Source organism: Tripterygium wilfordii, chromosome 20 (genome assembly GCF_013401445.1).
Source record: "Tripterygium wilfordii isolate XIE 37 chromosome 20, ASM1340144v1, whole genome shotgun sequence".
NCBI classification, from domain to species: Eukaryota; Viridiplantae; Streptophyta; class Magnoliopsida; order Celastrales; family Celastraceae; genus Tripterygium; species Tripterygium wilfordii.
Genome location: NC_052251.1, coordinates 10,710,407 through 10,735,072, shown reverse-complemented (window position 1 = coordinate 10,735,072; position 24,666 = coordinate 10,710,407). Strand labels below are relative to the sequence as shown.

General features: G+C 38.0%; 6 protein-coding genes across 9 annotated transcripts; 5 read left to right on the top strand and 1 right to left on the bottom strand.

Annotated features, from left to right (window-relative positions):
- The first annotated feature begins 525 nt into the window (after positions 1 to 525).
- Positions 526 to 1,574, top strand: LOC119986439. Its single transcript, XM_038830998.1, has one exon. The coding sequence runs from the start codon at positions 718 to 720 to the stop codon at positions 1,345 to 1,347; it is 630 nt and encodes a 209-aa protein (XP_038686926.1). The 5' UTR covers positions 526 to 717; the 3' UTR covers positions 1,348 to 1,574.
- Positions 1,575 to 2,173: 599 nt separating this feature from the next.
- Positions 2,174 to 4,722, top strand: LOC119986721. 3 transcript variants are annotated; one of them, XR_005465335.1, is made up of 4 exons: positions 2,174 to 2,639; positions 3,637 to 3,810; positions 4,389 to 4,481; positions 4,583 to 4,722. XR_005465335.1 is itself a non-coding variant. In XM_038831395.1 (3 exons), exons 1-2 carry the CDS (start codon positions 2,244 to 2,246, stop codon positions 3,808 to 3,810), a joined length of 570 nt encoding a protein of 189 aa, XP_038687323.1. In that variant the 5' UTR covers positions 2,174 to 2,243; the 3' UTR covers positions 4,147 to 4,375. The 3 variants fall into 3 exon arrangements, 2 of the variants coding, with proteins under 2 accessions (XP_038687323.1, XP_038687322.1); XM_038831395.1 differs by lacking the exons at positions 4,389 to 4,481; positions 4,583 to 4,722 and adding an exon at positions 4,147 to 4,375; XM_038831394.1 differs by lacking the exons at positions 4,389 to 4,481; positions 4,583 to 4,722 and having other exon boundaries at positions 2,179 to 2,639; positions 3,637 to 4,056.
- Positions 4,161 to 5,213, bottom strand: LOC119986986 (non-specific lipid transfer protein GPI-anchored 19). The gene is made up of 3 exons (XM_038831669.1): positions 4,571 to 5,213; positions 4,386 to 4,487; positions 4,161 to 4,294 (listed from the first exon to the last, which is right to left on the bottom strand). The coding sequence occupies exons 1-3, from the start codon at positions 4,899 to 4,901 to the stop codon at positions 4,161 to 4,163; spliced, it is 567 nt and encodes a 188-aa protein (XP_038687597.1). The 5' UTR covers positions 4,902 to 5,213.
- A 3,348-nt stretch (positions 5,214 to 8,561) lies between these two features.
- On the top strand, positions 8,562 to 12,921 carry LOC119987169 (aluminum-activated malate transporter 9-like). Its single transcript, XM_038831973.1, has 6 exons — positions 8,562 to 8,949; positions 9,560 to 9,697; positions 9,797 to 10,066; positions 10,312 to 10,448; positions 10,536 to 10,682; positions 11,902 to 12,921. Exons 1-6 carry the CDS (start codon positions 8,562 to 8,564, stop codon positions 12,586 to 12,588), a joined length of 1,767 nt encoding a protein of 588 aa, XP_038687901.1. The 3' UTR covers positions 12,589 to 12,921.
- Positions 12,922 to 13,704: 783 nt separating this feature from the next.
- LOC119987288 (serine/threonine-protein phosphatase 2A 65 kDa regulatory subunit A beta isoform) lies at positions 13,705 to 20,847 on the top strand. Of its 2 annotated transcripts, none has more exons than XM_038832157.1 (13): positions 13,705 to 13,853; positions 13,988 to 14,389; positions 15,090 to 15,336; positions 15,880 to 15,992; positions 16,541 to 16,620; positions 16,909 to 17,050; positions 17,627 to 17,707; positions 18,257 to 18,361; positions 19,071 to 19,253; positions 19,552 to 19,644; positions 19,931 to 20,070; positions 20,148 to 20,214; positions 20,485 to 20,847. In XM_038832157.1, the coding sequence occupies exons 1-13, from the start codon at positions 13,746 to 13,748 to the stop codon at positions 20,602 to 20,604; spliced, it is 1,881 nt and encodes a 626-aa protein (XP_038688085.1). In that variant the 5' UTR covers positions 13,705 to 13,745; the 3' UTR covers positions 20,605 to 20,847. The 2 variants fall into 2 exon arrangements, with proteins under 2 accessions (XP_038688085.1, XP_038688086.1); XM_038832158.1 differs by having other exon boundaries at positions 13,710 to 13,853; positions 13,955 to 14,389.
- Positions 20,848 to 22,999: 2,152 nt separating this feature from the next.
- On the top strand, positions 23,000 to 24,574 carry LOC119987252 (F-box/kelch-repeat protein At3g23880-like). The gene has a single exon (XM_038832112.1). It carries the CDS (start codon positions 23,308 to 23,310, stop codon positions 24,355 to 24,357), a length of 1,050 nt encoding a protein of 349 aa, XP_038688040.1. The 5' UTR covers positions 23,000 to 23,307; the 3' UTR covers positions 24,358 to 24,574.
- Positions 24,575 to 24,666: the final 92 nt, after the last annotated feature.

Below are 24,666 nucleotides of genomic sequence, written 5' to 3'. Positions count from 1 at the left end.
GATGTCCAAATCCGGCCAATCCAAAGCGAACAAACTTACCTGGCTTATCAAACACTAAACTTAGAGACGTGTCAACTACCCTTTCTATCATAAAATAAGAGGGAAAAGAAAAGGTAATAAGAATACCAACCAATTGTGTACTACTGACATGGAAGCAGCATTTGCTAGATTTGGTTGGAGATAAATTAGAAAAAAGAAAAAGTCAAAAAATTCGAGAAGATCAAAGAGAATTTAGAAAAAATAAAAATAAACAAGTATGACTCGGCTCGGCCACAAAAATCAAAGCCCACCACATGATTTACAGCCCACCTTATCTCTAGGTGGGACCGACCAAAAAATCTGGCGAATTTAAATATAGTGAATTGACAGAAAAGCAAAGAAAAGTGAAATGACCATCAAGGACTCCGCTAAACACGCTGCCTTGTCTTAAATCACATAATTTATTAAAGACTGCTAAAAGATCCTCTCTCTCCATCCCACTATATCTATATCTATCTATATATATATATACCAATCTCCATTTTCTTTCTTATCCATCAACTCCACCATTGTTTCTCTCTCTCTCTCTCAACAACCACTTTTTCTCACTGTCCAAACACCCTCAACTTTCTCTCTCTAAAAAACACCTCACTCTCTCTCTCTCTCTCTCTCTTATATATATATTGCGGAAGCTTAGTAATTTGTTTTACTAAATTAACCTGAGAAAACGTCGTAATAATGGAGGATAATGGCAAGAAGCGAACACGGGACGAGTTGGAGGACGAGGAAGTCGACTCACCCGAGTCGAGACTCACCCGGGTGGCCTCGGATGCTGACTCGGCCGATTCGAAGCGGTTGCGTTCCGACTCGGGTGAGGAGACCGAGGCGAAGAAAATCCAGGAGGACCTGCTTGATATTCTTGATGACTCGGATGACCGTGACCCGGCGATTCAAGGGCTGGAGTCGGTGATGAAGAGTTTCGAGGAAGAGATCCTCGTCCCTGCGGGTACTGTGGAGGGCAAGGGTTATGAATCTCAGCCGGATCTCGGTTTCCTTCTAGAAGCTTCGGACGACGAGCTTGGCCTGCCGCCGAGTTCTTCCTCAGGCGAGGAGCAGAAGGCTGAGGCTCTGGATTTGGATTTTGCTGCCGGCGGTTTCGGCGGGATTCTGGAATTTGAGGACCAGTTGCCTTATTATGACTCGTTCGAGTTCGGAATCGTTGGTGACTCGGCTAACAATGCAAACTACAATGATAGCGTGGACTTCATGGCGCTGGGAGGCTTGTTTGACTATTCGGACGGTAGTTGTCAACCGGCTGATGTTTCGGAGATTCCGTGGCGAACGGCGGAGTCTCTCTCTTCCTTGTAAATGCGTGGCGTTTCGGGCCGACGGAGTTTTATCTGAAGCCGAAACGTTCTCGTAAATACACCGTAATTAGCTTGTAATCTCTTTTTTTGTTGTTGAATTAGTGTGACCATACCAAATTATCAATTCTTTTTTTAATTAATTGTACTTATTTTAAGTTCAATTAGGTTTATAAGATCTAAATTTTGTGCTATATATGTTAAATATATGTATTAAGGTATTCTATGTGACTCAAATATATTTTAAATATGATATACTCTTTCAAATATATTACCATATACTAAGAAATGAGTAATACACACCAACACTTGGGGATAACCAAGCTTGTAATCTCCACAGGCTTAGGTCGTTAAAAAAAAAAAAAATCTTGTCTGAGATCAGTTGTTGGATTTTAAATTGGTCACTATTTTCAAATGATTTGTGTTGGCCTCAGTCTAACTAATCAGTCGACGGATTTGCACGTCCTTAATCCTAACTGGATCAAAATTTGAGTTTAGTGGGTTGTCTAAAGAGTTGGCGTCACTATTTTCAAATGGTTTATATTGACATTGTCCTAACTAAGTCCAGTTCGAATTTGAATTTAGTCGGTCTATTCAAAGGGTATGGCTACTGTTCTCGGTTAAAAGAGAGAGAGTATAACACACAAATTCTTAACAATAAGGAATTTGATACACACAAATTCTTAATTATTGAGTTGTAGGAAGAATAAGTAATTTTTCTTGATTGGTTTGAATTCTTTTTATGGAGGACAAAATTGAATGGGTTTGTTTTTTTTAAGCCCAAATTTGACGGCCCATGACAACCAAAAAAAAGCCCAAGAAGGAAATATCTCCCTCATTATCCGCCAAATTTATCCTCTGAGCTTCACAAAATCTCGTTCACCCACTTCTTTTCCCTCCATGGCTCTCTCCATAACAGCCACTACAAGCACTAGCAGAGCGGAGATCCTCCACAGCAACCCCACCAAGCAATCCTACGCCGGCTTCCCTGTTTGCCGCTACGTCATATTACCTCTCTCGCACCGCACAGGGCCACCGTTGCACATAGTTTCAGCGAAGAAATTCTCCTCCCGGACCGAACGATTCGACAGAAAGAATCGGGGCTTGACTACGACCACGGACAAAGAAGACCGGACGGCTGCCGATAGTGAAACATTTGAGGCCGAGAGTGGAATTGATGATGGTTTTGTCATGCCGCAGCTCCCTGGAAAAGAACCAGATTTCTGGGAGGGTCCGCAGTGGGACGGTCTTGGATTCTTCGTGCAGTATATGTGGGCTTTTGGGATTCTTTTCTCTGTATGTATCTCTTACCTCTCTTTGCCCGCCATTGCTGTTTCTGGCATTTTCTATAGTTTTTGCTATTTTGGGTCTCCATAGTTAAATTAATGGCGTTTGAGGTTAGACAGTTGAGTTACTACGTTAACACTTTTTCTGAATTTCTACCTTAATTTGGATAATTTTCAATTCAAATGGTTGAACTTTTAGTCCAAACTTGGCTCTAAAACATAGAACTTGGGTTAGGTACTGTATGAAAATTTAGTCCGACTGTTGAGATGGTTTGAAAGAAATGGTTTTGCTCGTCCAAGATGCGGGTGCTTGTTCATCAAGAACTGCAAATGTGAAACCCAGATAAAATCTTTGTTTGACATACGGCAAACTGCATCGAACAAATAAAGACATTAGAATTCTTCTCTGGGTACGTAGAAGGTAGTGTGGGATGCCGTAGATGGTTATTGAGGTACAACTAATTAACTACTGGGTGTAGGATGTAGTCCTCTGAATGTGAGAATATGCCAAGATTAATAGCTATATAGAGCCAAGAAGAATATATGCACTAATTCAATCCTGTACAAGAATTGTGCGGTTACCAAATTTCACGGTCACAACTCTACTATCCAATACTGTGGACAATGAATGAGAAGAATGATACAGATTGTACTAACGGACTGACCAAATCACAACTTCCTTTACAAGTTACACCGGGAGAGCGAGTGCATGGAGTATAATGCTATTTTGCAGAGCACCAATTGCAACTCTGCTTCTGCTTCTACTTCATGGGAATATGCGGAACTTGAAAGAACTGAAATGTATCCTTTTCTGCGCTTGTTTTGCTGGTGATGCCTCAAGGCTCAAGGGCCTTGTTTCGATATAGCATTTCAAGCTCAGAGAGATAAATTACCTTTACATTAAAAATAGTTTGTGTATGCTTACGTTCTTGTCCTTCATTTACAAAGCTGGTAATGGTAGTTTCACGATTTTATTACATGGCTAACCTTTCTACCTTTTGGAACAGATAATTGCATGTGGGATTGCTGTGGCTACATACAATGAAGGGGCAACAGATTTTAAGGAGACTCCTTCATACAAAGAGTCAATCCAGTCTCAGGAGCTTTTGGAAGAACCTGATGCATCAAGCTCAGACGTGTTCGAGTCCAACCCAACTGAGGTGGCACCAAGTTTGGAATAGGTATTGTACTGAGTTTGATCATATTTTTACATCTTCAATATGTGAAAATATAGGCAAAGAAATATTTAAACTGAAAGGCCATCTTGAAAGGCGTTGCCTTTGATATACGAAGTAAGTTTTAATTTTGTTTGCTGCATCTTCTGAGATTTGTAAATGTGTCTCGTGTTTAGTCTTGGATGCTTTTCCTTATACCAAGATCTTTTGACAAAATATTCAATCTTATAAAGTTGTAATTTTTATTCCAAACTGATAGTAGCATAACCTAGACTTAATAGCAAGTTACCAATACAAATGCCTCTCTGTCATAATAACCATCTAATTCTACACTATAAGAAGACTCCGACGAGAGTTTAAGTTGCAAGGAGAAGGGCTGTTAGAACTGCCACAGCTGCCAAAAGATATCCTTTCTTCAACTTTTCACCAGTACTGCTGCCAAATCCAAATCCCCTGATGGGTCTTGGTGCCACTTGAACCATTGGAGAAGCTGAAAGTCATACAAACAAAGTCATTTGATAGACAGATTTCTTGTTATCAAAATGAAATTCAGAGTGTATGAGTTTGATATCTTTCCATACCAGCAATGCTAGAGTTGGCTTTTGACCCAGCAGAAGCAGTAGAGTTGGATTGTGACCCCAGTGAAACTTGAGAAGCTGGTGAACTTGGAGGCTCAGGTACCCCTTCAACAAGAACCAATGCAATCTTTGAGCAAAATCAACTATTAACCCATGTACCCTAGTGAGGTTTCTAAAGCTTTTTTTACCTGAACATTCAGATGTGTTCATCTGGGTGTTGCAAAGAACAGGTAAATGCAGAGCTAGTGTACGGTTAATCGGGAAAGTGTTCGTGGCAGCGTCACTCAGCAACAGACAGAGGCAGCTGGGCTCCTGGCTGTAGAGTAGCCTGAGGTTGTCACAGCATGACTGCACTGGCAATGGAGATGTGCCCTGCACAAATGGTGCACATGGAGTCAGTGGCAGCAGCCTTGAAGCACAGTTGGCTATAGTTGGGCTTGGGGAGGTAGGGTCTTGAGAAAGGGTGGTGGGCACAAGGGAAATCAAAAACAGCAAAACCAGAGAGGAATGAGCGGCCATTGGTTCGTGTTAATTTCTTGTATATGAGAATTTAGGGTTTAGTGATTAATTTGCAGTAGGGATATATAGGATGCAATTGCATTTTCTGAGTGTGTTGTTGCATGCCTTGTGTGTGTTATACCACATGCATTTCTTGTTTTGTTTTGTATCTCTGGTACATAACTACCCATTGCTCAGAAAATAGACACTCTGTGATTAGAATTCCCACAGTAGTCTTTATGTCCAGATGCTCACTTGATTGCTACCCAAAAACTTGCAATAGAAACCCAAAGAAACCCTTCCAAGTATCGGACAATAATTATCTAAAGAGCCCGTCTCTTTGCATTAGTAACATTGTCCACTTTGGACCAGTCCATATTGGTCCGCATGTTTTTGTCTTCCTAAGTTCAAAATCAACTTATACTAATTTTGAGTCTATGAGAATTGTTTGTTATTAGTTTAAAAGTTTGATTTATTATATTATGAATATATTTCCTTAGGTGATATGGGACAATAGATTTAAATCCATAGCCACTCGATAATTTGCCTAACATCACATTGTAGAGGCTTGTGGCCCAGTTCATTCGAGCCAAGTGCTACATATTAAGATAGGAGTCGGAATTAACTAACAATGATTCCATGACTCGTACAAATTATTGCATTATTTGACGGATTTGACTGGTTTATGTTTTAAGTATTTTGATTGCAAAAGATGTACATACTCCTTTAGAGTTACAAAAGGTTTCATGCAATTATGCAAAAGAACAAGATCTGAAAGTTTGATTGCAAAAGATGTTGTCTTTTTCGTTTCCGCTGCCTGCCAAACAATCTGTGGTTGCAGAGATGAGGTGTCAAATTTCCCATATATTAGGGTCACATGGTACCCAATTCATTGGGCTACACATGGTCCATCACAAATCACTTTGCTGGCTTGACAAGCTAAAACAGGTAAAAAGACACAACACATCTCTGTCGGCACAATGGTCCATAGTTTGTTGAAGGAGTGACACTCTCACCTCTATAATTAGCTCCTTTATCTATTTTTTTTTACGAGAAACTCATTCAAAATACGATCATATTGAAACTCCGTCCTGTATGAGAAACTTCGAGCACATGAGTCCCCTTGTCCCACATGCACCAAACAATTACAGGGATGACTTCAAAGAAATTTGTTGGACATAAGAGTTGAATCTAGAACCTCTTACTTTTTACAGGAGTTAATCCCCGTTGACTTGCCACCCTGCCAACTCCTTCGGATTTCTATAATTAGGTACTTGATTAACCTCAGATTGAACCCATGAACTAATTAAAAAGGGCAGTGGAAGTATTGCATTCAAACCCATATATATTTACAGATATAGCATGACCAGGCTTAAGAAAAAATCATCAATGATGGCTAAGCTGGGATCTTGGGCTAAAAGGGTGCCTCGTTTTCTCGTCGTATGGCTGCTTCTTCCTCGGATTAGCCAAGCTATTGTTAATCCTTTAACCAATTCTCAGGTTCTTAACTAACTAGTCTCTCTGTTTTAATTCTTACTTCCTCAAATGCTTTGGTTGCAAATGAAAGGGAAGATCATAGAATGTACTTTTTATTATTACAAGTTGCAGAAGATTCATGAAGTGGTGTTAGCAGCGGACTTGGGCTGTGCCAAATGTAGAGAGAGGGTTGCCGTTGCAATTTCAAGGCTTGAAGGTAACTTCACATAAGATGCAGTTGTAATTCAATGGATTCCATGCTTATAAATACTATACATATACTAGTATGTATAAAGGTATACGTTGTTCACTTATATTTGCAGAAATGGTGTCATTGGTAGTGCATATGGTAGAGAAGAAGGTGACAATTGCTACTCGATCGTAAGTCTGTCGAGGAACCTTGATGCTGCAGTTTCGCCAATGGTCCAGAATTACATTTTCTTGATATGATCTTATCTTATGTTTTGTAAAACCAGGTTTGCAATAAATGAGACTAGTATGGTTGTAACATCCCGCCCCATTCTTGGGCCTATAAATATTGTCCGTTTTGGGTCTGCCCATACTAGTTCATACGGATCAGTTCTCCTGGACCCTTTGGCCCAGAAAACATTTTCACTAGGTTTGGAGATTTTACATATTATATTCTACACTTCACCTAACACTGCCAAGTTTGACATTGTAGAGGCTTGGTGACCCCATCCACTCGAGCCAGGTGCTAAAATGATTGTATAAACTGACTTCCTCTCCGACTAGCTATTAGTACTCAATCTGGCTGCTAACATTGTTCAGTAAGGGGAGCGGAAGAAGGAACAATTTCAATTCCTGCAGTGCTGTAAGTAAGTAGCTTAAATTAAGTTGATGAAATATATAGTACACAATTACTATTGTTTTGAGTCTGGTTGATGTAACCTACTTTAGAGGACATAGTAATTTAGTTACTTAGAGAAGGAGAACAATAATTTTGGATTCTTTCTCAAAAGTAATGAGAATTATATACACAAAAATGGATATATGCCATTCTATTTGCATAGCTAGGCTTTTCTTTGATCACAAACAATGGATGCAGTTTTGTTGTATGATTATGAGGATCAACATGGACTGCCAGGTAAGGAGAAAACCTGCTTAGCAAGTTAGCATACAAGTTCAGATTCTTCAATACACTAAAACTAGAGTTGGAGACACAGTTGATAGAGAAGAAGAAGAAGAAGCAGAAGAGCAGGGTGAGCATTTGTAGTCCACAAGAGGGTGGCAATCAAGATCAGGAACAAGACTAATAGAAGAATGGATATATGAGACTTACAATAACAATACCTTACCACCTATATATATATATATATCAACAATACTGGTAACATTGAGAGTCATGTGATGATTCACCAAGAGCACAAGCCCTAATGGGTACTTCTTGGAACAATATTGTAACCAACCAAAATCGGATTCAAACTTGTCATCATTATCGTTCGAGTGTTTGTCTTAAAAGTTTGGGATCGACTACATGAATATATAAGGAAATAAAAGAGAATCCACTATGTATATTCATTTCCATATTCAAACTTGTATTACTTGAAAAAGGACTCATAGATTTGTCTCAATATTCTCTATTTGTATGCACTCCTTTTTTCCTTTTGGTTTTTTTCTTGTTATTGTTGGATCATAATACAAATGACGATCGACACCTCGCTCCAACAATTATATGTTTTTTTTTTTTGAAATATGGGATGAGGATTCGAATCTTGATCACCAGGGTGATACACACCATCTTTACTACTCTAACTAGTGACTCGGTTATAATAATTATATGTTTCATAAGTATTATAAATGTATAAATAAATTGTTTAGCAATAATTTAATAATAAACAAAACTTTTGTTTTTTAAATATACAATTATAAATTACTACAAGTGAGGAGAAATAAATGATTTTTAAAAGTTTATTTATGAACAAAAACATAATTGGACCAAAGTGTGTGAAAACTGAAACCAAATTTCCCTGTATAGTAGTCGGAGGAGATTTTGTTTCTTTCGGAAACAATTGGAGACACCAACCCAAATGTCAAATGTGTACGTATATGATAAAAACAGGAAAATAAAACTCAGAATGGCATGTCGTTTTGTACCAGAACAACTACCCGTCTCCACATCTTCATCCCATTTGTGTCTTTGATTCAGGTGTTAATCATCAATCGAAACACCAAAGGCATCGCGCCATGGCTGCAAAGTTGGGTTCTTTCAGGTACACCTTCACCGAGAGGAGAGAGAGAGACAGACTGAACTCCATAAAGGGTGGGTACTCTGAGCTCCCGGGCTTTCCCAGCTTGGATTACCTCGACGGGCGACCCACCAGCTGCTGGAGCTACCGCAGCATCCGTGAGAGAGTCATTAGCTTCTGTTGGAGTTTCCAGGATGTGGCGTACAACGCCTTGCAGATGGGTGTGTCTGATCCCAGGAAGATTGTGTTCTCGGCGAAGATGGGTCTGGCTTTGGTGCTCATCTCTTTGTTGATTTTCTTGGACTTGAAGGCACCCTTCGATGGGTTGAGCCAGTACTCTGTTTGGGCCATTCTCACTGTTGTGGTCGTCTTTGAATTCAGTATTGGTATGGCCAATTGTGATTTTCTTTTCTCTCTCTCTTGAATCTAATTTCGATTTTTCGTTTTGGGTTGCTTATTTATTATCTTATCAACCTAGTTAATAGAATGTCTCTTTCGTTTGAATTCAGTAGAGATACAATAACACTCTTGGTTGAGAATGTGCGTATCATGTTGTATTAATTCTTGTTTCTCATTTATGGGTTCATTTGTTTATTGATGCTTTGACTTTTCCGGATTTACCATGAGTGGGGTAACTTCACTACCAACCTCTGGTTATAATTTTCTTTTGTGGTTCTTCATTTACTTGTGTGTGATTTGCGTCAATTTATTCTATTATAGTTTCTCCATGATGGTAAAGTTTGTGGCTTTGTAATACGGCGTCAATTTATTCTATTATAGTTTTTCATGATGGTATAGTTTGTGGCTTTGTAATAATACTATGCTGTTGAGATTCAGTCTCAACTTCCAAGTGAATTTTGGTTATCGCGGCACTTGATTAAAACTCCTTGGCTTTATTTGTTGCCTTCCCACTCATACCATTGTAAAATCTTAATTGCAGCTCAATTTATGTCTACTCTTCAGTCTTCATGCATAGGATGACCTTCTTTTTTGCAGGAGCCACTCTTAGCAAAGGATTTAATCGTGGGTTGGGGACATTATCAGCTGGAGGACTTGCTCTGGGTATGGCTGAACTATCAGCACTAGCTGGAGAGGGGGAAGAAATTGTAATCATTCTGAGCATCTTCATCATTGGTATGACTTTTTAGTTATATTATAGTGTGTGCCACTGATACATGTCCATGATAACTATTAACGGTTTTAGCTCTTTTTGGCTTGCTCTTTGTTGAATAGGATTTTGTGCAACTTATGCAAAACTCTACCCAACAATGAAGCCTTATGAATATGGCTTTCGAGTGTTCTTGTTGACATACTGTTTCATAATGGTATCTGGATATAGAACGAAGGAATTCATCCATACAGCTGTTACACGATTCTTGGCCATTGCACTAGGTGCTGGTGTTTGTTTGGTAGTAAATATATGTATTTATCCCATATGGGCTGGGGAAGATCTGCATAACTTGGTAGCAAAAAATTTCAGGAGTGTTGCAACTTCTTTAGAAGGTTGGTTCTCCTCATATTGTTGCATTATTGTCTGTCGTTATTATAATTGCATTTGTAGGGTTTGTTAGTTATTATGGCACCGTCAAATTGTAATTATTATAATTATTTTGGCACCACACATATGCTACTGTCAAAATTATCTACCAAACGGACCCTATATTTTATTTCAAACTATGGGATGCTTGAACTAGCAAATTGTTCTCTCTAAGTTCTTGGTTTGTAAACTTGCACAAGCTTCCTTTCAGGTTGTGTTAACGGATATCTTAATTGTGTTGAGTACGAGAGAATCCCTTCTAAAATCCTCACATACCAAGCCTCCGATGACCCAGTTTACAGTGGCTACAGGTCAGCTGTGGAATCTACTAGCCAAGAGGATGCACTGGTATTCTTTATTGGAATTATATTGATGCGGGAACTCCTGACTTCTAAGATATGGTTGTCTGACTTTGTTCTCTTTTTTTATGTGAAGCTGAGTTTTGCTATTTGGGAGCCACCTCATGGACCTTACAAATCATTTCATTACCCATGGAAGAATTATGTGAAAGTAAGTGGTGCACTAAGGTATTGTGCCTTCATGGTCATGGCACTGCATGGATGTATACTTTCAGAAATACAGGTACACCTGCCCTTCATCTTTAAATTTATTGTGGTGTTTAGTGTCGGTGAGATGATTCCACTCTCTTCTCAAAGGATTTGAGGATGCTTGGGTATATTTGATACTTTTGCTATGCTGCTTGTGGACAAGGAGATACGCATTTTAATTTCGTAAGCCTTGAGTGGACATTTGGTTATTCAATAACTTTGATGTTATGCTGAAGGCGTTCCATGTCTAGTGCTTTTGAAAGACGAAAAAAAAAAAAAGAAGAAGAGAAAAGCGAGAGATACGTGTCTTGTGTGACTGTGTGAGGATGCTGCCTTTCGAGATATATTGTTATGATAATTTTCTCAATTATTTACTCTTGACTCTCATCAATAGTTTGAGGTTATTGAGATTCTCCTATGGAAATTATAGGCCTTGGCGAAAGATCATAGATGCCAATTATGGTTTGTAGTGTAATGGTTTGACTATGTAGTATTGGAGAGAAACTTATGCGATGAGGGTGTGGATAATGATTGGATAGCAATGGGAGAAAGGGTTGAAACATACTTACTTTCGCACTCCCATAGTTCTCTTTCTCTCTAAGGGAAGCTAGAGATCAATAATGGTGGTTGATGATGATAATTAAGAGAACAAACTGGAGCTGGTATCCATTTTGGAAACCGACATGGTCCAGTGTACCAAATAGTGGACCCTCTATTTAGGGAGACATTTTCTTGGTGTCCTCCCTATCTTCACTAAATTTTATCAGTCTTTAAAAGCAAAATAAATTAGTAAAAAGAGCTTCTAATCAGACAAGCCTGGGCTCAAACAGCTTTCTTATGGCTTGGTGTCCTCCCAACTTCCTTATAACTGATGAAACTTCAAGCACAATTCATATCCAAAATAACCATACCATTGATCTGAAAATGATTTTATGCTGCTCCGATAATTTCTGTGTCACCAAAACAATCTCTGGTTACATTTGCATGATCTATGATTGCAAGGAGATACCAACATATATACATATGAAGACTGACTTCGTTTCTGGTAAAAAAATCATAGACATCAGTTGACCGTGTGAAATCACACCTTGACAATATGGTGGGTTTGTGTGTCTTTACTTTTCTCTGCACATGTAATCTATAACTCTTGTAATTCCTCTCCCTGAAATCTATTCCAAATTCTTTATTTATTGATTTGGCCTTCTGGAAGCATATCTACATATTTATTGAATTCCGAATGTTTGAATATGTAGGCATCCGCGGAGCGACGACAGGTGTTTCGTGATGAATTGCGGAGGGTAGGTGCTGAAGGGGCTAAAGTATTACGAGAATTGGGTGACAAAGTGAAAAAAATGGAGAAATTGGGTTCAGGAGACATACTATATGAAGTGCACGAGGCTGCAGAAGAGTTGCAAAATAAGATTGATCGGAAATCATACCTCCTTGTCAATTCAGAGTGCTGGGAAATTGGAAATCGAGCAAAGGTGGTAGAGGCCCAAGACTTGACAAGCTTGAATGAAGACCAAAATAGAATCCTCGAGTTCAAATCTCGCAGTGAAGCTTTGCTTGATCTCAGATCACTTATTATACCTAAAAGTTGGGATGCTCGAGATGCTAAAACTGGAGCCACTGTGCCTCAAAATGATCCACCCGAAAGATTGTTCAGGGAACAATTATCAATGCCAACACGTATTTCGTTTGATGCTGATGGAAAGGCACCGGTGCAAGAATCTAAAACATATGAAAGTGCCAGTTCGTTGTCTTTAGTGACATTTACATCACTTTTAATCGAGTTTGTAGCGAGACTCCAAAATCTTGTTGTTTCCTTTGATGAATTATGTGAGAACGCTAATTTTAAGGATCCTGTTGATGTTTCAGTAGCTGCAGAGCCCGTGGGGCTTTGGACCAGACTGTGCAGACCTCTGAAGTTCTGGAAGTGACTTATAATCGTCAGCGGAGGTTAAATCGAATCTTCTCTGGTGCTATGTTCAGTATATTATAACATAGGTCTCGATGATTCAAGCTAGTCTTATATATGAACTAGATAGACTTTTCTACGGCTGACATAACGCTTTAATAGCTAGAAGCTTCTGTTACTGCCCTCTGTTATGGGAAATCATATCCTGAAAACAAACAATCCACGCTATCAAGAGGTATATTGAAAGCATGTTGGAACATCAATAAGGGATTACACTGATGTATTTTGTTATGGATGTAAGGAAAACTTTGAAATCTACATCTACATAATATAATATTTCATTTTGTCCTTTGTATCTCATTCTGCTCACACCCTCATCATCATCATCTTCTTCTTCCTCCTCTTTTTTTTGACACTTCCCATGTAGGCTGTGATGGTGTTTTCCGGCATTTGTTTGAAACTTGAAAGAATGGATGTTTTGTCTTTGATCAGAATGTGCAGTGGAAGCTTAAACCTAGACAAAGCCGGATGGGTTACTTTTGTTTTGGTCTTGAGGGAAGAGGCTGCTAAATCTGACATTCTCCATTTAGACAAATGAACTTCCTCTCACTTCCCTGTATCAACGCGGAGCTGTGTGTTCATTTACTTGCTTTCTTTGACAGCTATGAATAAGAGATAAATACCTAGTTTGGTAGAGCTTATTAATTGTTTTGCAAGTTAAACACTAGTTTATAAGTTGAGAAAAATAGCCCATACTTTGACCCGTACGATTTTGTTTTTCTAGATCCATCACTTGTTCATACTAATTTGATATCAGAAAAAACACTTGTAACACTTGTTATTAGTTTGAAAGTTTGACCTCTGTACTTTACATATCCAAAGGCGACGTGGGATCAGGCAATTAACCCTATTACCACTCGGTAATTCGCTAAGTATCATTAAGTTTGACAATAGAGAGACTTGTGGCCCCGGCTACTCCAATCCATTGTTGTTTATAAGTTGTGAAAAATAAACTAACCTATTAATCATGTATTTCACCAAAATTGGGCCGGATTGAGCTCAGGCATCTGGCCCAAACAACTGGCCGGGTCAAAGCTCATCTCTTTCCTCAGCTCAGGGTCAGTCATCAGATGGTATTGACATTTTCAAGGCCCATTAAAGAAGAAGAAGAAGAAGCTTATGCTATTGTTGGTTGAATCTCCAAATTATCCTCCACAGTTTTTTATACAACCAGATCGCTCTCTCTCTCGAAGCTCTGCTGCACTTTCGCTCTCGCAATCCTCAAAGGTACACACTTTTGCGAGTTTCCAAGAGATCTCTTCGTCACTTTCTCTTATTGGATTTTGTCGAAGAATTGCTAATTCACAGATCTTTTTATTCTGTTATAGTTATATAGTTTGTGTTGCGTTTCTGAGATCTAGAGAGCTTCGATGGCGATGATGGACGAGCCGCTATATCCAATTGCGGTTCTTATTGACGAGCTCAAGAACGACGACATTCAGCTGCGTTTGAATTCAATTCGCCGTCTCTCCACGATCGCGCGCGCTCTCGGGGAAGAGAGGACGCGGAAGGAACTGATTCCGTTCCTGAGTGAGAACAACGACGACGACGACGAGGTGCTTCTTGCAATGGCGGAGGAATTGGGGGTCTTCATTCCCTACGTTGGCGGTGTGGAGCACGCCAATGTTTTGTTGCCTCCATTGGAGACTTTGTGCACGGTTGAGGAGACATGTGTGAGGGAAAAGGCGGTGGAGTCCTTGTGTAGAATTGGGACGCAGATGAGGGAACAAGACTTGGTTGAGTATTTCATTCCACTGGTGAAGGTCGGTTTGTTGACACTTTCTGATGTGTTGTTTTAATCTAATTAAGTTGTGTTTTATTGATTCTGTGAATATGCGGGAGTTTGATGCTCTGTTCGTTTAGGTTTTGGCATTGAAAATGTGATCTAATCCCGGTTGGATCAAATTAATGTAATTCCTCAATGCTGAAGTTGATGTAAAAGGAAATATAATAACAGTAGTAGAAAAGACTAAAATGTTGCAGAATTTGACAGATTTATCTGTCTTGAGTTATGAAATGCTTGTATAGCATATTTACATTCTTAAGAAAGAAACTTTGGATGGATATTAACTCTTGTGCCACTCAAAGGAAAACATGAGGAAGACTAGTAAAAAATGTGGACTTTGATGTGAAAGTCAGTTTGGTTTATATTGTGTTTCTTGAACCCAGCTAAGGGTAAAACAACTTCTGGGCAACTTAAATATACCTTGCCTGTGCCTCATTTTGCCAAATTCTGTAGCCTTTAACAGACCTCTTCCTACAAATTTTGCTTTGTTTCTGTTTGGCAATTTTTATAAACAAACGCATATTATTATCATTTTTTATGGGTAATTATTTTCTTTTGCTCGGTTTCTGCATGGCATCAATAAGCTTAAAATAATTTAAATATGGTTTTCTATTTTCGTGATGCGCTCTCTCCATGTTCTTAGTGGATCTCTTTTCACACACTTCTGTAATACACAGAGGCTGGCTGCGGGTGAGTGGTTTACTGCTCGAGTTTCCTCCTGTGGCTTGTTTCACATTGCTTACCCAAGCGCTTCGGAGACATTAAAAACTGAACTAAGGACAATATACAGTCAGCTCTGTCAAGATGACATGCCAATGGTTAGGAGATCTGCTGCGACAAACCTGGGAAAATTTGCTGCTACAGTTGAACCTATGCATTTGAAAACAGATATCATGTCCTTATTTGATGACCTGACACAAGATGGTGGGTAAAAATTGTGGTGCATTTTTTCACTTTTAACTGCTTCATAATTTATTACGTGCTAGTGGCCAATTTTAGTTTGTGATTGTTCATATCAGTCAGTTGTAGAACTTTTCATGACAACTTTCCACTTTAGATTTTTTTTTCTTTGATCAAATTTGTTTCCTTAATATATGGTTTTGTCATACATGTGGGTGTCAATTGATTAACTTTGACATTACCGCCTGACAGTATGTTTTTGTAAAATGCCATGTTGGATTGGTCGAATTTCCAGATATATTGTTGATGTTCAATTTTGTGTACTTTTTCTAAAGAATTGGTCATCTCATGAGTGTATCCCCTGCCATTTAGTTATGTAAATTGTATGATTCACTTTTCAGATTAGATTTTATATGCATGAAGCTTTTTATTTTGTTGTAATTATTCTTTTTGTAGATAAGTAAATAATTTTAAGTTTGTACATTAGTTTAGCTGTTTTATTGCTACATTCATGTGTGCTTCCTTGATGCACAGAATGAATTTATTTTAGATTTTTCTTCATTTCAGATCAAGATTCTGTTCGCTTATTGGCTGTTGAGGGTTGTGCGGCTCTTGGGAAGTTGTTGGAGCCCCAAGACTGTGTGGCTCATATTCTTCCTGTCATAGTTAATTTCTCGCAGGTATAGTATACATCAAATGTTATATAAAGTTCAAATCTGCAGCTTCTGTATTCTGCAATATTGATTAAAAATTTTCAGTTGCTGAATATATAATGATTTGAATATGAGGAATTTTTTCTGTAGATTTGCTTGTTAAATCATATATATTCTACTTGTCCCTGGCATGGTTTGTTTAAGATGTGTACTTCTCTTAGATCCAAATAATCTATCGGTGAAGTCACCCAAGTTTTTCTCCAAAGTATTCACATCTTTTTACAAGAAACCTTACATAGATATAACCCCATATGAATCTGGGTGTGTTTGTTGCTTTTATTATATGATTGCAAAATGATAATTATCTCTTGTTGCATTGAACCCCTTTCCCTATTGCTCAAAACTCTTTGGTTGTTTTTGGCACAAAGATGACCGAGCACCTATTTGTTGGTGCTTGCTTGGTATTTTCTTCCCGAGATGAATTATGTGCAAGTGCGACACTCATTTTTTTTTATGTGTGAATGGTTACAATGTGTATGATGGCCAACTTGCATGATCTAACTTTTATTCTCCAGGATAAGTCTTGGCGGGTTCGTTACATGGTAGCAAATCAATTATATGAGCTATGTGAAGCTGTTGGTCCTGAGCCTACAAGGTAATCACTTTTAGGGCAATAAGATTTTTTTTTAAACATTTTTTTCAGGTGTATTTTTTGAATGTATGGTGGCATCAGCAATTTATTTGTGACCTTTGTTTTATTCCTCTCCTGTATGTAACTTTCCTTTTCCTGTTTGCTCCTAATACAATGTTCTAATTCGCAGTAGTTTCCATTTGCTTATTGTACTTTTATCCTCAAAAGAAGTTATTTTATTAATTTCCTGTGGGTCTTTGTCTACTTACGGGAATTTTTCTTTGCCCTTGTGTGTTATTAACATTTTTTTAGGTCAGACCTAGTTCCAGCGTATGTTCGCCTTCTTCGTGACAATGAAGCTGAAGTACGAATAGCTGCTGCTGGAAAAGTAACTAAATTTTGCCGGATATTGAATCCAGAACTTGCAATCCAGCACATTCTTCCCCGTGTGAAGGTAATCATGTTTTAGGACATAATTAGCTGATTTTATGGGAGAGAAGCAAAGTTGCTTCTTTCTTATGGTTGCTTAATGGTATTAAGGCTTTTAGGGGTCCTACTTGGTTGATAGCTGGGTAAAAATTGGACTACAAATAAGGCAGAAATATCGAAGTTCTTGTGGCTGGTACGGGTGCTTCTTGTGAATGGTAGCTGTAGGCAATTATCTTTAAACTGTGAGTTGTGGGATCTTAGGGTATAAATTTGTTTGCTGAATCACAGTACATTAATAGAAGTATCTTCAGAATAACAGTCTATTTTATTTGCATATCTTACACTTCTTACTAATCCTAGTTCTTCTAAATTCTTGGAGACATCTAATGCTAAACAAATAAAATGTAACTTGGGCTTCGATTCGCTGAACAAAATAATACACCAACAAAAGGCGTAGACCCAAAACGAACTCACAAGTTGCCTATTTCCATCAAATCCAGAACTACCATAATACTCACAAAAATTGCATTTTGTACTGTACTGGTTAATCCCAAATCGTTACATGTTGGCAGTCACTCAATGGTTAACTTGCCTATTGTAGGAATTGTCTACTGATTCCTCTCAACATGTTCGTTCTGCTTTGGCTTCTGTTATAATGGGAATGGCACCAGTTCTGGGGAAGGTACGTGCATTGCCTCTCTCATTGTGCATTCGTTCCAATTTAGAAAGACCTTTGAGTTTGTCAGCATGTCTAGAAAGCTAATATTGCTTAGATGCTATGAATTGTTTGTTGGTAACAATTCAGATACAAATAAAGTGAGGCTCAGACTGCTTCCATCATAGATTGTAGTGTGGCATATGAACTTTTTGTTTTTTTCTCACTTATGATTGATTTATGTCTTTTTTCTTCTCAACTGTCTTAGTAAGACAGATAGCAGGGAAGAGGACATTATTTCCTTCATCAAACATCCCATTCATACTACTTGTATAAGGAATTGTTATAATCTATATTTTACATAACTGAAAGACCAAATCAAATCCTTGGTTGTCCACATATTTTGCTAAAGAGATGTCATATCTGTGCTAGAAGATGCTCCTTTGGCTTTCATTGATTAATCATTGGCATCAAATTTTAAATGTTAAATTTTCAGTTTCAAATGCTCTCTTTTTTCCTTAGAAGTGGGTGATTCTCTTTCCTTGTGATTAAACTTAGTCATGTGGGTGGTTTCAGGATGCAACAATTGAGCAACTGCTCCCTATTTTTCTCTCTTTGCTGAAAGATGAATTTCCTGATGTTCGTCTAAATATTATCAGCAAGCTTGATCAAGTCAACCAGGTTTGTCAAACTTCAATTTTTTACAGTTCCATGTTTGGGTGATGTGGATTTTTATCTTTCTTTACATTTTACTTTCTTCTTTTACTGTATTTTTCCTTTTTTGTTTTATTTATATATTCATTATTATTGTCATTCCTTCACTCATGATTTAATATATTCCTCCAGCTGAAAATTTAAATTTTTATAACATAAATTGGCTCCTTTGAATCTGATGGAACAGTTCTTCTATTTGCTGTTGTTATACTAGAGAACATTGCCTTTCTTTCTCCTTTTACGCTGCATGGTTTCCTTGCAACTTATTTTATGATAATCAAACTTTCCATAAAATACTAATAAACCATGATTGGGATTTGGGAAATTGGTGTTATTCCTCCCAATTTGAATATATCATGCTGCACCATTTTTTTTGTTGCTTGCAAATGAAAACAAATAATTTTATAGCAGAAACTAGTTGCTTGCAAGTTCCATTTAAATGCTTGTACTATTTTTTTTGTTGCCATTAGCTTGTGATGGTTCCTTTATTGTGACATGTAATAGTCAGTTCTTTAATGGCAATTCATACTGAAGTTTGACGATAGTATAAATCTGATTGTTCTCGTAGACGTACAATATTGTATTGTTTGAATGATTTGACCACCATCACATTGCTTTCATGGTTATAACATGGCTCATTTTTTAATGCAGTGTTAATTGATTATTGTTGATGTAGGTAATTGGAATTGACCTGCTGTCCCAATCTCTACTGCCAGCAATCGTTGAACTGGCAGAGGATAGACACTGGAGAGTTCGGCTTGCAATAATAGAATACATACCCTTGTTGGCAAGTCAGTTAGGTGTGGGATTCTTTGATGATAAGCTTGGTGCTCTTTGCATGCAATGGCTAAAAGATAAGGTTTGTGAAACTTTGTCAGTGAGGATTATAAGGAATATTGGCTTTGAAATACTTATCGAGAAAAATAATATACATGTATGTTCCTTTCCAATTCTGTCTTATTTGCATGTATTAAAAGTGATTTATGGGAGGCTTTTTATTGTTTGTTCTATTTCTATCAACAGTATCAGTTTATTAGTCATTACCCCTGCTTCAGCCATTTTCCATGGTTTAGTTTTTCCCTCCTTTTTCAATTGTGGGGCTTGTGTTTCTGCAATTTCCTATATAATACGTGTGTTGGTTTCTCTCTTAATTGTAGGTTTACTCAATTCGTGATGCTGCTGCTAATAATGTCAAGCGCCTTGCCGAAGAATTTGGCCCTGATTGGGCAATGCAGCACATAGTTCCTCAGGTATTTCTATACTACACTAGTGTTTTCTGTTTTATTATTTTGACTAAATGTCAATATTTAGTTTGAACAATGGATGCCTCCGGTTGGTCTTCAAGACTTCAACCCATTCCTTAATGCACATGCATTTTTCTTTCTTAAGAGAAGATAATGCACATGCATTTCTCTACACTTACTTATCATAATGCTGTATGTTATATGGTGCAGTGACAATACCAGAAATGCAAGAATACTTGCCATCTCAATTTGTTTTTGCTTGGTATGATGTCGATTTCAAACATGTTGGCAGGTTCTGGAAATGATTAACAACCCACACTATCTCTACCGGATGACCATTCTACATGCAATCTTTCTTCTTGCCCCTGTTATGGGGGCAGAAATCACGTGCTCCCAACTTCTTCCGGTGGTTATTAATGCTTCAAAAGATAGGTAAAGTTGCAAAATCTGAGCCTATTGTGAAACTTCGATTTTTATGACGTTGACCTTGTAGCTGACTTGTGTTGCAGGGTACCAAACATCAAGTTCAATGTGGCTAAGGTGTTGCAGTCCCTCATTCCCATAGTGGATAACTCCGTAAGTAAATTGTTTATTTTAACAATGCTTATGCTTGGATGGATGCTTAGTTGATAAATGAAGCAAAAGAAAAGTTCCTTGTGAAGTACAAACTGTTACAACTTGTATGATTTTCCACAATCACTCAAAATATTTTCAGTTACAGGAGCAAACTTGTGAATGATAGCAAATTAATCTGTGTTACTAGCTCATCTGAGCATTCCTGTGGATGCTGGTCCACGTTATAAAGGGTCTACTTGCATATAATTGGATTGCTCCTGGGCTATGCAGGTGGTGGAAAATACCATTCGTCCCTGTTTGATTGAGCTGAGTGAAGACCCAGATGTGGATGTCCGGTTTTTCGCGACCCAGGCACTACAATCAAGTGATCAGGTCATGATGTCTAGCTAGCATGATGTTGTAATTAGTGTTTGTATTTCATTGTGCTTTCTCTCTTTTCAAAAAAACCAAATTACACTTAACATACGGAATCCTCTAATGCATCTGTTATAGTTCTTTGCCGTTAAATAACTTAGTCTGTCTATATTCTGAATCACCTGTGTTTTGAGAATGTGTCGAGACACCGTAATGTAGATTGAACTTTTGAAAATAGTGAGTTAAGTAGGCTATTTGTTAGCCTGAGAGTTTAGTGCATTTTATACCTGCATTGTGGGGTTTCTGAGTGTTTTCTGGTAAAACAGTATTGGATCTTGACTTTTGAGTTCCTGGACTGATGCCTAGCTTCTTGTAGGCACCAATGGGTATGTGAATTTTTTGTACTTATCTTCCACAAGCTTTGAAATACATAAACAAAAAGTGAAACAAAATTACATAATCCCACCACTTGGTTTTAATGGGGTTCTCATTCTAAAGAGTTGTGATGAAAGAAAATGCTTACGACTTCTAGTGTATGACTTACATTTTATCCCAAATTTATTTGAAATGTTGGCTGTTAAGAGGGTATTACATGTTTATATATAATCAATGACTATCACAAATGTCACATAAATTTGAGAGAAAATGGAGGTCATAAATTGAGGTTTTGGAGGCATAAAATAAATAAAGAAAAATGCTTGAGTTCACCAATTTATTATCCTCAATTCTTCCTCAATTCATGTGGAGGGTTGAATGTTAAGTATGTGTATTTATAATCAATGACTATCGCATATGTTACATAGGATTGGGGGTCATAAATTAGGGACGAGGTGGGGGGAGGGGGGGGGGGCGTTGTAGTTAGTATTGCTATAATTATCTGTCATCCATCTCATCTAATGGTTGAAATAAGGATAATATTTCTTCCTTGTTAAAATAACGTCTCTCTTCCTCTTCTTGCTTATTCTCCTTCCCTCTATAGACCCTTCTTTTCTCTCTCTAAATCCTCCTTGTTTCCTCAAAAAATATGTGTCGCTTCCTTTAGGGTTTGTCCGTTTGAGATGTTCAGGGGTGTTGAGATTTTTAAATATAACCTTTGTTTTGAGATGTAAAGAGGTTTTGTCCCAACAATCCTGAACGTCTGAAATAGAAGTCAACCCTCTCAATACCCCTGAACACTTCAAACGAACAATCTCTTAGAGCATATCCAATGACTACTCAAAACCTATTTTGGGATGTACTTATCATTATTAGCTGCTCCTACCCATACCCCCAAACCATATCTTATTTTAAGTTTTTGTATTTTCATACCCCAAATGGTCCAACATCCCCAAAAGTCATTAAATCAATATTTTATTTTCTACCCTCTTCTCTCTCCTTCAACTTCTCTCTCCTCCCTTTAATCTTAAAAAAAATTAAAATATTGATGTGATAACCAGTAGTTGAACCCCCTAGAGAGACCCTTCTCAATTTTTTTTTCTTCTTTCCTTCTCTGACCATGTTTGTTTTCCTCTCCTAGAGTTGTTGTTCCAATTCAAAATATGTTGTTTGAGTCCTTATATATATTAACGATTATTTAAGATTCGATTTGTGATTTAACTATAGTACCCTCATCTGTTTCCCAAATCGTCGCTCTGCTATGAGAGTACAAAATTTCAAATGAATTGATTTCCACGTCACTTAATGCTTATGCGCTGTAATCCAATCTTTATCATTTTAAATGAGATGGATGACTCCCCCTCCTTCACTCTACCTAACTCTCTCTCTTATAAAAAAAAAGAAAATGAAGTTACTCTGTCATACTTGACCCTCCTCATTTAACTCTGTAAAACATCACTTCAAATATGTCACTTAATGCTGATAAGCTGTAATCCAATCTCGACCATTAAATGAGATAGATGGTTCCCCTTCCTTCACCCTACATAACTTTATCTCCAACAAATCAAATGAGATAAAGTTACTCCGTCCTCCTTAACCCTCATCAGTTAACTCTGTAAAAAAAATTCAAATGGGTTGCTTAAATGTTGATGAGCTGTAATCCAATCTCTACCATTAAATGAGATGGATGACACCCCCTCCTTCACCTTACCTAACTTTATCTCGTATAAAATCAAAGAAGATAAAGTTACTCCTCTCTCTTTAACCCTCCTCAATCGACCCTATAAGACATCAATTCAAATCGATCACTTTATATTGATGAGTTGTGATCCAATCTCTACCATTAAATGAGATGGATGGCTCGTCCTCCTTCGTCCTACTTAACTCTCTCTTCTATGAATCAAACCAGACAAAATTACTCCGCCTTTCTTGACCATTCACACAGTTAACTTGTAAAACATCAATTCAAACAGATGACTTAATAATGATGAGTTGTAATCCAATCTCTCTCATCAAATGAGATGGATGGCTGAAATTTAAAGAATGTAAGACAATCATAGCAAGTATACTCACTACACCGCCTCCCAGTCCCATCCTCATAAATTGGTCTATTTATTGTTGGAGCCCTCCCTGGATTTGGGCTTTCCTTGTCTCGTTATTCTAAAAGAAGATCCGCTGGAAAGTGGCAGCAGTGCTTTCTCGACAAGTAAAACTCCCTGTGTTCAGTTACTCTCGAAATGACGATTGATGTGACAATCGCACCGTTTGAAAAATACCCAAATGGCTTAACAAATCAAGACTCACCGCCTCAAAATCTTGAACAATACCCAGAAGATTAAGATACCCAATACGAAGAAGAAGAAGATGACGATTCCAGAGGATATTGTTGTGGAAATCCTCGCCAGGCTCCCGGTGAAATCTGTCTTGAGATTCAAGTGCGTGGCCAAGCGTTGGAATCAGATTATCAGAAGCTATGATTTCGTCTCCAAACACTGCTCCAAGCAAGAACCCACTTGTGCTTTCGTGGTTCGGCATGATCCTGAGGAAGAGGAGTGTTATTCATGGCTCCATGAGCCGCAGATAGACCCTGAAGTTGAGACCGCCAATCTTATTTTCTCTGAAAACTTCGACCTTCTTCCGGTTGTTTTTGGGCCTTGTAATGGGTTGCTCTGTCTCTGTGATACTGCTGGGAATGTTACTATTTGGAATCCCTCTACTAAAGAACACAAGGATCTCCCTAAAACCTATGGACATGATTTTAACAACTTTGGATTCGGTTTTGATCGGAAGACTAATGATTACAACGTTTTAAGATTTGTCTCTGAAGGCAATAGACCAAACGTAAGTTTTGAAATTGAATTGTATTCCTTGAATAATGATGTCTGGTATGGTTACCCTGTTGCCGCTGTTCTTGTTGATTATAACCTAGACTCTCACGCTTACAACAATGGGGTTTGCTATTGCTGGGCTGTTAAAGGTGCTGTTGCATTTATTGCATCATTTGATATGGCAGATCATAAGTTCGATTGGATGCGACCTCCGAATTGCAACATTTCTTGGGTTGACTGTGGGGTGAAACTTGAAATCTTGGATGGATCTCTTGCTGCTGTTCTTTATTTGAATGATGTTGAATCAACAAACTATGATATATGGGTTATGACTAAACAAGGAGATAACGAAATTTTATGGGTCAAGAAAGTTTGTATTGGGCCTCTTTCAATGGGGAAATGCTTAGGGTTATGGAACAGTAATGCTTTGTTTTTAGAAGATGATGAGGAGCAGCTGTGCTTGTATGACCCCGAAACCTATCACTTACGGATTTTTGAGCTTGAAAAAACACCATTACAGGTTGTAAGCTATAGAGAGAGTCTTGTTCGAATTAATGGTAGAACAACGGGTCCAAGAACTTCTTAGAGCATCTGCAAGGACTTGAGTCTCTGGAGAATTGGTTTCTTGATGGTATGTGTTCAACTGTACATCTCTTTTTGTAAGATCTTCTGAAATTTGACATGTTAGTGTTAACCTCAACCTTGTTCATGCCCTTCTTTTTTACCTTTACTTTACCATAGAATGTAAAGAATGTAATAGCACCGGAATCATTGCAATATATAGTCTCTGCTTTTGCCCTGAAGATTGGTGTTTTCCAATGCCTTTTCAACTATTATATCGTTTTATTGTGAAGCTAGTTGATTAGTTTCTCATGGTTAGTATTTACTTAAATCT